The 12415-nt window shown below is 43.9% G+C and overlaps 1 protein-coding gene across 1 annotated transcript in view; it reads left to right on the plus strand.

Annotated features, from left to right (window-relative positions):
• The window catches only part of LOC132836642 (homeodomain-interacting protein kinase 4-like), a 33189-nt gene extending 21508 nt beyond the window's left edge, over positions 1-11681 (plus strand). The window contains exon 2 of the mRNA XM_060856033.1: positions 10417-11681. Coding sequence (XP_060712016.1) covers positions 10417-11681 — 1265 coding nt within the window. The remainder of the gene's footprint in view (positions 1-10416) is intronic.
• The last annotated feature ends 734 nt before the right edge of the window (positions 11682-12415 follow it).

Genomic DNA, 12415 nt, shown 5'->3' on the forward strand with positions numbered 1-12415 from the left:
TTTGCACATCCTCCCTGTGTCTGTGTGGGTTTCCTCAAGGTGCTCCAGTTTCCTCCCACAATCCAAAGATGTGCAGGTTAAGTGAATTGGCTATGCTAAATTGTCCATAGTAATCAGGGAAGTGTAGATTAGGTGCATTAGTTAGGAGTAAAATATAGAATAATGGAATGGGTCTGGGTGGGTTGCTCCTCGGAGGGTGGGTGTGGAGATTCTGTGCACACTGTAGGGATTCAATGACACACATTCACTCTATTCCACCAGACAGCAGTGGGAGGGAGTGAGAGTTAGGAGCTGGAAAAGGGCTGTACAGGCAGGAACTGACCACCGTTCCCAGTGGATTTGGCCACTCATGATGCTGAGTACATCTCTTTAACATGGGGTAGAGAGTTTAGGCCGGAGTACTCCTTCCCACAGCCCCATTCCCTTTGTGACTGTGGGTGGATGGAAGGAGGGAAGTCTGAGAGTGTTGCACTGTTTTTAAGATGATGTACCTTGCATAGTTACACAGATGTGGAGATGGAGGGTGTGACTCTGGTGTCAGTGAAAGGATTGAGGGATGAGATGTACTATCATAGAAACATAAGAAAATAGGAGCATGATTAGACCATTCAGCCCTTTGACCTGCTCCCCCATTCAATATGATCATGGTCAATCATCCAACTCAGTCCCTAGTTCCTAATTTCACACCATATCCTTTAGCTCTAAGAATTATATCCAATTCCATCCTGAAAACAGTTAATGATTTGGCCTCAACTGCTTTCTGTGTTAGAGAATTCTATAGGTTTGCCACTCTCTGGGAGAAGACATTGCTTCACATTTCAGTCCTACATAGCTTATCCCATATCCTTAGATTATGGAATCCCCAGTCATCGGGAACATCTATCCTGTATTTACCCTGTCTTGTCCCGTTAACATTTTATAGGTTTCCAGGAGATACCTCCTCATTCTTCTGAACTCCAGAGAATAGAATCCCACCCGATCCAGTATCTCCTTATATGTCAATCCTGCCATCCCAAGAATCGGCCTGGTGTTGCATGCCCTCCATAGCGAGAATATCCTTCCTCAGATACGGAGACCAAAACTGCAAACAGTAGTCTCAGAAATGCCCTGGACAATTGCAGGAAGACATCCTTGCTCCTGTACTCAAATCCTGTTGCGATGAAGGCCAATATATCTTTTGCCTTCTTTACCACCTGTTGCACCTGCAGACTTACCTTCAACAACTGGTGTTGAACAACATTCAAGCCTCGATGCACACCCCGCTTTTCTGAGCAATCACCATTCTGATCATAATCTGTCTTCCTGTATTTTTTAATGTTCCAGCTAAGGCCTGAGGTACATTTTTGGGTAAATGATGGTGCATTGCACAGGGTGAGAGCTATCCTGTAGACGTCCTGTCCTTGACTACTTGCTTTAGAGCATTAGGGTCTTCCAGCACTCCTGCTAGGTCCCTGAATCTAGACGCTGGGAGTGAACCTCTCCAAATATCTGCTCCAATTCCCTGTGGAGGCCATCCCTTAGTTTCTAGGTTGCCGATGGAATCGGAATGGATTGGACAATGTTACAATGCCTGAGACAACATTCACATTCTGAGAGGCAAGCCAGTCCTAGGATGGTTCCACAGAAACAATTGTCAGAATTTTATTCCCAATCAACCAATGCCTGCCCTCTGATTGGTTGATCGCTTTGGTTCCAAGGTCGGGCAGGACATCTTGCCCCAGGGGTTGGGTGTGGGGGACAAAAGTTCACTTGTATCAAATCATGAAAAGGTCGCTTATGCAAATTCATCCTCCAATACAGTGGGTTGAACTTGATTCCAGCTTTCCAGCTGGTGGTTAGGACCAATGCTTCCACTTTAGGTCCCAGTCCCATCCCCTTCTATCTTGTCAATTTCTAACACAAAGGCCTCCTGTGCCAGAGCAGCAGAATCCACTCTCTTTCCCATTTCTCACTAGATCACCTTCTACCTAAATCCTTACACAATGCTGGCATTGGACAGCAGCTTCTTCCAAAGAAGAGCAGCTCTGCTTGAAGAAGGACAGACTGCCTTCAAGAAGGTAAGGCTGTCTGATATGCACATTAATCTTGAACGCTGCTGGGCACCCCCTGCTGAGCCAGCAACCAGAGCACCTGACTCAACGACACTGTTAGGAAAATGAGGAGGTGGCACAGAGTTTAGGGTCTGCCTTCCTCAAGGTGTCTCCCAGACCCAAAACAGGAGCTATTGAAATTTTTGGCTGATGTGGCAATGAATCCATCTGTTCAAAGGAAACATTTAATTTGATTTGATTTGATTGTTATATGTACCTGTGTAGAGTGAAAAGTTTTGTTTTGCATGCAGTACAGGTGGATCGTAGCATACAACAATCATTGGGTCAAAACATGTGGTGCTGGAAAAGCACAGCTAGTCAGGTAGTATCTGAGGATCAAGAAAGTTAACATTTCAAGCATATACTCTTCATCAGGAATTCCTTGAAACGTCGACTCTCCTGCTCCTTGGATGCTGCCTGACCTGCTGTGCTTTTCCAGCACCACACTCTCGACTCTGATCTCCAGCATCTGCAGTGTTGACTTTTTCCTCAACATCATATGGTGATTGAACAGAGCAAGGGATACAAAATTATGGCTGCAAAGAAGGTGAACAAAAAGCAAGACCAACATTAGATTTGAAATTTGAGAGATCCATTCAGAAAATCTAATAACAGCAGGGAAGGCGCTGCTCTTAAACCTGTTGATACATGTGTTTACGCTTTTGTATCTCCTGCTTGACCTGCAGCAATCTCAAATCACGATTACTTTGTAGGCCAAAGTGTAAAATCTGTTCACATTTTTCTCATTTGTCTGCCACAGCACAGTTTTGAATTTCAGAGCTTTTGCCATTTCAGGCACTTCTCTGGGTCTTCCTGTACAGGAGCTAATTCTTAATGATGTGTTCAGATTGGAGTCCAAAGCACGTAATGGATCATGCATGTGTATCCTTCCCCCGCCACCATCCCCCCTAAAAAACTGTTATTCAGCTGCTGAGCTGTGCAGGTTAGAATGTCTGGGTAGTCATTTGTTGCCCCTGATTAGTTTGAGGCCAAAACCTTGTGGATTAGAACACCCACTACCAATTTTACCTCCTCACTTTGAGGGTAATTGCCCTCTTTGTGCCCTGTCAACCCGAATTAACCCTGAGTAATTTTGCTCCCCCAACCCAATGGTTCTCCATTGAATATTTCTCCTGTTGTTCCCACTGAATCATGAGAAATGAAGCTTGTTGTAATATTCCAATATTTGTGCTAGCCATCATGAAGTCATCACAAATGTGATGGAGCTAGGAATGCAGGAATTTCCAGAGTACTAAATGGATGGAATTCAAAGCATACTTATCTTCATCTCCCATCCTGGCTGCTGATTCAGAGGAAACCAATCATACTTGAACCTGGTGTCCTCCTTGACCCCAGGATCAAATTATTTGTCATTTGTATCTTACCCTGACCTCTTCTGATTTATCTGACCATCTCCACAAAGGGGTCCAAATTTCCACCCAATGTAATGTCCAACTCATTCATACCTCTGTGCATCCCATGTAATAATATCCCACCATTCCACTTTCATTCACTGATTTCTGGGTGGAGGAAGGGAGTGGGAAAGAGGATCCACTTCCACTGATTTCAAACTTCTCAACTTTGTTTCCATGTTCTTTAAAGGGTTTGCTCCACCTAACCTTGAGTACTCACCTGCATCTCTCTCCTTGTTGAAATTCTGCAGCCCATCAGAAATTCCCAGCTCTCCATGTGGATGTTCTTTTTTCTGAATCCAGTTCACTCCCAGCATTCTCTCAATGCCCTACAATTGAGGCAAAAAAATTTACATTGTCTATTAGAAATTCAGCTTTTGACATTCCATCTCCTTTAAGATAAAGTGATGAAATTGTATAACAGCCATTCAATGATCTGTTTGGACCTCATCTGTAGCTCAGCTCTCACTTCTGGGCTCCACATCTTGGAGTTATCACCAGATTTATGCTCAGGCTATAAAGATCATTCCTGATGAAGGGCTTAGGCCCGAAACGTCGAATTTCCTATTCCTTGGATGCTGCCTAACCTGCTGTGCTTTAACCAGCAACACATTTTCAGCTAAACTTGTTTCTCCTCAAATATATAAGTATTAGAAGTAATCAAAGTATTTAAACTTGAACTTATTATTTACTGAAAAAAAAACAGTTAAGTTGCCAAAACTTTTTGTCTTGCATTCATCAGGCTAATTTGCAAGAATGCCAAATGCACATGGACTGCAGCGGTTCAAAAAGGCAGCTCACTGAACTAACTCTTCAGAGGCCGGTATCCCCTTACCAAGTCACTCTTTATTTACACGTAGTACTTGATACTTCCTCAGAACCAGCTCTCAGAGTGAACAGAATGGCTGACACATCTGCCCAAATCTATCAGCCAGGGCTCCCTGATTGGACCTGGTTAACAGTAACAATCTGAACTCATATTCTATGATGTCCTCCTGGCTGACCTTGCTACAGTCACTACACTCTACACCACCTTCTCAAGGACAACTACAGATGGGAAATAAATACTGGCCAGCTAACAATACCTGCATCCCACTAGTGAGTATCTGGGCGGCACGGTGACTCAGTGGTTAGCACTGCTGCCTCACAGCGCCAGGGACCCAGGTTTGATTCCAGCATTGGGCGACTGTCTGTGTGGAGTCTGCACATTCTCCCCGTGTCTGCATGGGTTTACTCCGGGTCCTCTGGTTTACTCCCACAATCCAAAGATGTGCAGGTTAAGGTGGATTGGCCATGCTAAATTGCCCGTAGTTTTAGGTGCATTAGTCAGAGGGAACTGGGTCTGGGTAGGTTACTCTTTGGAGGGTCGGTGTGAACTTGTTGGGCCAAAAGGCATGTTTCCACAGTGTAGGGGAATCTAATCTAGACAGAAAAACAATTTATAGTTCAACAGGAAAAGATGTTGATTGGCTGACAAATAGACTTTGGGTGAGGTACAGCCATGGAGAAAATAAAGGGGAACTATAGGCTTCCTTGTAACTCAAACAAAATGCGAGGCTCTGACATATTCCTTCTGTTTGCAAAGGCAGCTTCCTCTGTATAAATGTATGTCACTTCTGTTACAGATAGTGTATATGAGAGACCTGTTGTAGTTTCTGTCCCTTTCCCAACTATCTGCAATCAATGAGTATTTAAGAGAGAAAGAATTGTACATTTTCTAAAACCCCTCAATGTTTGTGGGCAGCATGGTGGCACAGTGGTTAGCCTGAGACCCGGGTTCACTTCCCGACTCAGGCGACTGACTGTGTGGAGTTTGCACGTTCTCCCTGTGTCTGTGTGGGTTTCCTCCGGGTGCTCCGGTTTCCTCCCACAGTCCAAAGATGTGTGGGTCAGGTGAATTGGCTATGCTAAATTGCCCGTAGTGTTAGGTAAGGGGTAAATGTAGGGGTATGGGTGGGTTGCGCTTCGGCAGGTCGGTGTGGACTTGTTGGGCCGAAGGGCCTGTTTCCACACTGTAAGTAATCTAATCTAATAGCCAGCTGTAAGCTTTCTGTGAGTTTAAACTATGGAAGGTGATTAGTCGTTTAAGCACTCACCCTTAAACTGAATATTATGGCACTCATCCAAACAATCACATATACAATTACGTGCAAGGAAACTACAGTTGGATAGAATAGTTCACTCTTAAAACTTGTCTAAAAAAGGAACAGTTTATGATGTACATGGACTGTCTGTTTTGGATATGGGCATGTTGTGGGCCTGAAGGAAAAATCTTCCACTCCTGAAGTCCTGATTAGACAAGTTTAACAACCAAAGTCATGTGCCAAAGGAGATCACATGACTTTCTTGAAGTGTTGGACTTTCTGTAATTCACAAAAGTCAATTTCTTATAATCTCAATAACAGGAAGTAAATTTGCCATTTTGCTGAACATAAAATGGAAATGACTTGGAGATCTTATGATGTCACAGCCTTTAGATTGTTCTCCAACACTGATATTACAGCGTTTTCTGTGTGCCTCTGATTGAGACCCATTCAATTCAGGAATGCATTTGTGATGATCTTCAAAAATATGTGGAACTAATATCTTTCGGTTTGTAATGCATGTTTGTCTGTCTACATGGCGCAACCAGACTCAGAATCAGTTTCTTGAAGACACATATTTGACCTTCTGGTGACCATTGTTGACCATTTTAAGTCAAGTCAAAGTTCCCTCATTTATGAAAGTCTCTACTTAAAAGTTACAAATATGACATGCCTTTAATGGCATGGCACTTCTAGAAATTGTGGCAGACCACTTTATAAACTCAACTCAAAATAACTGCTTGGTTGTCAATTGTTACCTCATTTAAGATTCTTCAGTAAGTGCTTCCTATCAGAAAATCACTTCTGACAGTAGATGCTTGTGTTTTGGATTTTGCAAGTACTCACTGTTGAGTGCAGACTATATTTTATGAGCAAACAAAAGATTTCATGACTGTGCAGCACTTACTGGGGAGCTTTCAGTAACACTGTTGCTTTCTCCATATCTCCACAACCACCTGATGAAGGAGCAGTGCTCCGAAAGCTACTGCTTCCAATTAAACCTGTTGGACAATAACCTGGTGTTGTGTGATTTTTAACTTTCTCCACGTGTGACTCCAGATCCATAGGAATGTGGTTGACACTTAACTGCACTCTGGATACTTAGGATCTCAAAGTATTTACTGTGGAAAGGAAATGGAAGATATAGACTGTAGGGAAATAGCTGGTGACATCTTGCAAAATGTCCATATTACAGAGGAGGAAGTGCTGGATGTCTTGAAATACATAAAGGTGGATAAATCCCCAGGACCTGATCAGGTGTACCCTAGAACTCAGTGGGAAGCTAGAGCAGTGATTGCTGATTGGACATCAGCTCTGCAGAAACTATTCAGATCTATTCAGAATTTTACTTGGATATTATTCAGCTGCTTGTTAAGCTGCCATCACCAAATAGCCCTTGCCACCTGTACAATTCCTCCTGTTCAATTCCATGTATATAAGATTAACCAAACAATCCCACCTAAATAGTTTCATCTGTATAAGTCGACCTGCACAATTCTTGCTGAGATATTTATATCATCATTAGTCACAGGTGAGGTGCCAGAAGACTGGAGGTTGGCTAACGTGGTGCCACTATTTAAGAAGGGTGGTAAGGACAAGGAGAAAGTGAGGTCTGCAGATGCTGGAGATCAGAGCTGAAAATGTGTTGCTGGAAAAGCGCAGCAGGTCAGGCAGCATCCAAGGAACAGGAGATTCGATGTTTCGGGCATAAGCCCTTCTTCAGGAAAGGACAAGCCAGGGAACGATAGACCAGTGAGCCTGACGTCGGTGCTGGGCAAGTTGTTGGAGAGAATCCTGAGGGACAGGATGTACATGTATTTGGAAAGGTAAGGACTGATTAGGGATCGTCAACATGGCTTTGTGTGTGGGAAATCATGTCTCACAACCTTGATTGAGTTTTTTGAGGAAGTAACAAAGAGGATTGATGAGGGCAGAGCAGTAGATGTGATCTATATGAACGTCAGTAAGGCGTTCGACAAGGTTCCCCATGGGACACTGATTAGCAAGGTTAGATCTCACAGAATACAGGGAGAACTAGCCATTTGTATACAGAACTGGCTCAAAGATAAAAGGCTTGTTTTTCAGACTGAAGGCCTGTGACCAGTGGAGTGCCACAAGGATCGGTGCTGGGTCCTCTACTTTTTGTTATTTACATAAATGATTTGGATGCGAGCATAAGAGGTACTGTTAGTAAGTTTGCAGATGACACCAAACTTGGAAGTGTAGTGGACAGCGAAGAGGGTTACCTCAGATTACAATAGGATCTGGACCAGATGGGCCAATGGGCTGAGAAGTGGCAGATGGAGTTTAATTCAGATAAATGCGAGGTGCTGCATTTTGGGAAAACAAATCTTACCAGGATTTATACACTTAGTGGCAAAGTCCTAGGGAGTGTTGCTGAACAAAGAGTCCTTGGAGAGTAGGTTCATAGCTCCTTGAAAGTGGAGTCGCAGGTAGATAGGATAGTGAAGAAAGCGTTTGGTATGCTTTCCTTTATTGGTCAGAGTATTGAGTACAGGAGTTGGGGGGGTCATATTGTGGCTGTACAGGACATTAGTTAGGCCACTGTTGGAATATTGCGTGCAATTTGTTCTCCTTTCTAGCAGAAAGATGTTGTGAAACTTGAAAGGTTCAGAAAAGATTTACAAGGATGTTGCCAGGTTTGGAGAATTTGAGCTATAGGGAAGAGGCTGAACAGGCTGGGGCTGTTTTCCCTGGAGGGTTGGAGGCTGAGAGGTGACCTTATAGAGGTTTACAAAAGTATGAGGGGCATGGATAGGGTAAATAGGCAAAGTCTTTTCCCTAGGGTCGGGGAGTACAGAACTAGAGGGCATAGGTTTAGGGTGAGAGGGGAAAGATATAAAAGAGACCTACGGGGCAACTTTTTCCACACAGAGGGTTGTATGTGTATGGAATGAGCTGCCAGAGGAAATTGTGGAGGCTGGTACAATTGTAATATTTAGTTGGCATTTGGATGGGTATATGAATAGGAAGGATTTGGAGGGATATGGGCTGGGTGCTGGCAGGTGGGACTAGATTGGGTTGGGATATCTGGTCGGCATGGACGGGTTGGACCGAAGGGTCTGTTTCCATGCTATACATCTCTCTGACTCTATGAGGATGGGTAATAAATGCTGAATTAACCAGTGATACTAAATCCCATGAAGGAATAAAGAAAAATATATCCCTGTCAAGGTCAACCCTATTGATGCATTTGGGGTCATTTAGTTGGGTAAAGGTGCAATATAAATGCAATTGTGTTGTCCTTGTAAAACCCTTTTATTAGGCTGGAAAAATAATCAAGATTGTCAACAGCCCCATCTGCTGATGGACATCAGCTCTGCAGCAACTATTCAGATCTTTTCAGACTTTTGCTTGAGTATTATTCAGCTGCTTGTTAAGCTGCCACCACCAAATAGCCCTTGCCACCTGTACAATTCCACGTATATAAGATTAACCAAACAATCCCACCTAAATAGTTTCATCTGTATAAGTCGACCTGCACAGTTCTACTTGTTTAATCAGAACTGCAGAATTCAATCTACATTTTCACCTGCACAATCCCACCTGCCTAATTTCATCTGTACAATTCCATTTGTAAAATTTCACCTGCACAATTCCATAAGGAGAGTTTCGCTGCACAGTTCTATTTGTATAGTTTCAACTGCACAATTCCTTCTGTGTAATTTCACCTGTACAATTCTATTGGTACAATCTTACTACACAATCACACCTGTGTAATTTCACCTGTAGAAAACTATTTTTATAGTTTCACCTGCACAATTCTACTAGCATAATTTCACCAAACAACTCCATTTGTCTAATTTCACCTGCACATTCCATCTGTGTAATCTCAGCTGCACAATTCTATTTGTACACTTTCACTTGCACAATTCTACCTGTACAATTTACATTCAGCCATTCACACACAGATCAACCACTCCCTGTCAGGGAATTGACTGCTGGTCTCCAGCTTGACAGGCAGGGATACTAACCACAATACTAACCCAGAACTTCCTAAATGAAATAGTGAACTGTAGATATTTCTAATCAACCTGTTCAGAGATGTTACTACACACCCCTAAAGCAAATGGGGTGTGAACCGGGGTCTTCTGGCTCAGAGTTATGGACATACCACTGGATCACATAAACCCCTCACTACAGTGAATTGTACTATAAATTCCAGAGAGTATCAGGAAGGTATATCTGGAAGCTCAGTGTGTGATCTAAATCCAGGTGTCTAAATGAGTCACTAGGTTACATCAAGAGCTACTATATTTTCAGGCAGAAGAGTCTGGAATAAAGACATATAAACCCTTCAATTAGAGTTTCGAGAATGATGTCTGGAAACACATCTTCATAAAAAGCTGAATAGAAATCTGAAACTTTCTCTGCCAAATAAGCAATTGAGACTAGAGGTTAATAGGTGCTGTCAACTCAACAAAGAGTATTAAAAAGCTCTGGATCCAAGGCTGGTACACAGAGTTGAGATACAGTTCAGATGTGAACTAATTGAGTAACAGAGCAGGCTTGAAGGACCAAATGGCCTCCTCCTATTCCGACATCAGGACCCGCAGAACCTTAGTAAACATTGGTATTTATTCTGTTACACTCAATCCCTCCTCTTCTTCCTGTTTTAATCTTCTTCTTCTTATTGTCAAAATTGTGTGGCAACACGAAGAACTTTGGATCATTTTAGGTTTATCTAAAATAAATTGTTGCTGTATCAGATTTGAAGAGAAACCATTGGAAAGCCTCCCAATTCTGACCCAGACGGCTTTTTGTTTTGACATTATGCACTAATATTCTCCTTTTCTCCTTTCACCACAGAACCATACATCCAGTCTCGCTTTTACCGTTCACCCGAGATTCTCCTTGGTCTTCCCTTCTGTGAAAAGGTGGATATGTGGTCCCTTGGCTGTGTGATGGCGGAACTGCACCTGGGTTGGCCCCTTTACCCCGGCAACAGTGAGTACGACCAGATCAGGTACATTGTTGAGACACAAGGGCTGCCCAAGGACCATCTCCTGAATGCAGCCACCAAGGCCAACCACTTCTTCAGAAGGAACCCTCGGCAGAACTCTGCTCACCAGTGGCAGCTCAAGTGTGCCACTGACTACCAGGCCGAAACCATGGTCCAACCACTGGAGAGACGGAAATATGTGCTAAAGTCCTTGGACCAACTGGAGACTATTAACATCACCAAGGCCGTCTTCCCAGATGATGAGGTCATTGCTGAGTTTCACGATCGTAAAAATATGGTGGAGCTCATCAAAAGAATGCTTACCTTGGACTCCCACGAGCGTATCACACCCAGTGCGGCGCTGAAGCATCCCTTTGTCACTGTACAGCAGCTCAAAATGACCCACGAGCACACCAAATATTACAACCTATCAATCCAAGGCCTCAACGCAGCTCTGAACTGTGACAGGAGGCTGTTGACTGACCGCCACTACTTCAATATGGCCGATGAGGTCTACTACCCGAACTCCGATTACTACGAGTGCCGGCAGTCCCACCACATCCCCAGCATAAGCTTGATGCAGAGGGCCATTGACAAGATGGACAGCTTGACCATTGAGGAGCCGGGAGCCCTGAGCATGTGGCCTGAGGGAGCAGGAAATGCGGGCTACCAGCCTTCTACCTCAAAGGTGGGCAGTTCCACCTGCCTGCCCCATTCATATCACCAGGGTGCTTGCTGTAGGGCACATCGGCACAGAAAAGACCCTCCCATGGGCTATTACACCAACCGATGTGCAATAAAGCAGCGGAAGGCTCCTCACCATTCTCAATCAGATCCCAGCTTTGGGAATGTGATCCTGCTGGGGCAGGAACCTCCCACAGAGGCCATCAACTGGGAGGAGGAAGAAACAGAGGCAATCTTCTCCACAGCCCCGTCATCAGCCCAGGAGGCAAACCGACCTGAGGAGCTGCTGAAAACCAGAGAGCCTTCAGGTCCCGAGGTAAACCCGGTGAAAGCATGTGGCAACTGTGGGGTGCCGCCAAGGTTTTCAGGTGGCAACCAGCTCTACAAACGGTTAATCAAGTACTTTATTGGCAAAGTTGCAGCGGGTAAATACTGCAAAATTGAGTAGATGTTTGGGTTTGGGAAAAAATGAAACTGGAGCTAAAATTTTCAGGGGTCTTTTTTTGTTTCTTCCCTGGGCAGCAGGAGTGGACAGTGAACACACTGACATTAATATAGCAACAATGCTACAGTGGTCCAGAATATGCTAGCATTAGCACAGGGTATGGACCAGAGGTGGTGATGAGCAGTCTGGCATTAATGCACAATTGGCACCAGACTGCGTAATGGACACACTGACATTAATACAGCACTGCCTCCAGGCTGGGTAATGGACACACTAGTTCTAATGCTGGACGGGTACCAACTGGGTAATGGACACTCATATTAGTGCACAAGTGGCACCAGACTGGCAAATAAACACTGGTATTAATATAGGATTGAAATTGGACTGCAGAGCAAACACAATGAAACTAATATAGGACTAGTACTATAATACTGGTGTGAAGACAGGACTAATATTGACATGGGTCAGAATGGTGCTGGAAAAGCACAACAGGTCAGGCAGCAATTGAGGAGCAGGAAAAGCGACGTTTCGAGCAACACCCCTAATCAGGAATTGACAAGGGTACCAGATACAGTCATATTAATACAGAATGAGTACTGGAGTGGTATCTGAGCACACTGGCACTAATACTGAGCTGGTACTAGAGTGGGTAATAGAGTCATAGAGTCATACAGCACAGAAACAGACCCTTTGGTGGGCACAGATATATCAGTGCATCCTTCATCTCATTGAATTAG

This window comes from Hemiscyllium ocellatum, chromosome 47 (assembly GCF_020745735.1).
Source record: "Hemiscyllium ocellatum isolate sHemOce1 chromosome 47, sHemOce1.pat.X.cur, whole genome shotgun sequence".
Lineage (NCBI taxonomy): Eukaryota > Metazoa > Chordata > Chondrichthyes > Orectolobiformes > Hemiscylliidae > Hemiscyllium > Hemiscyllium ocellatum.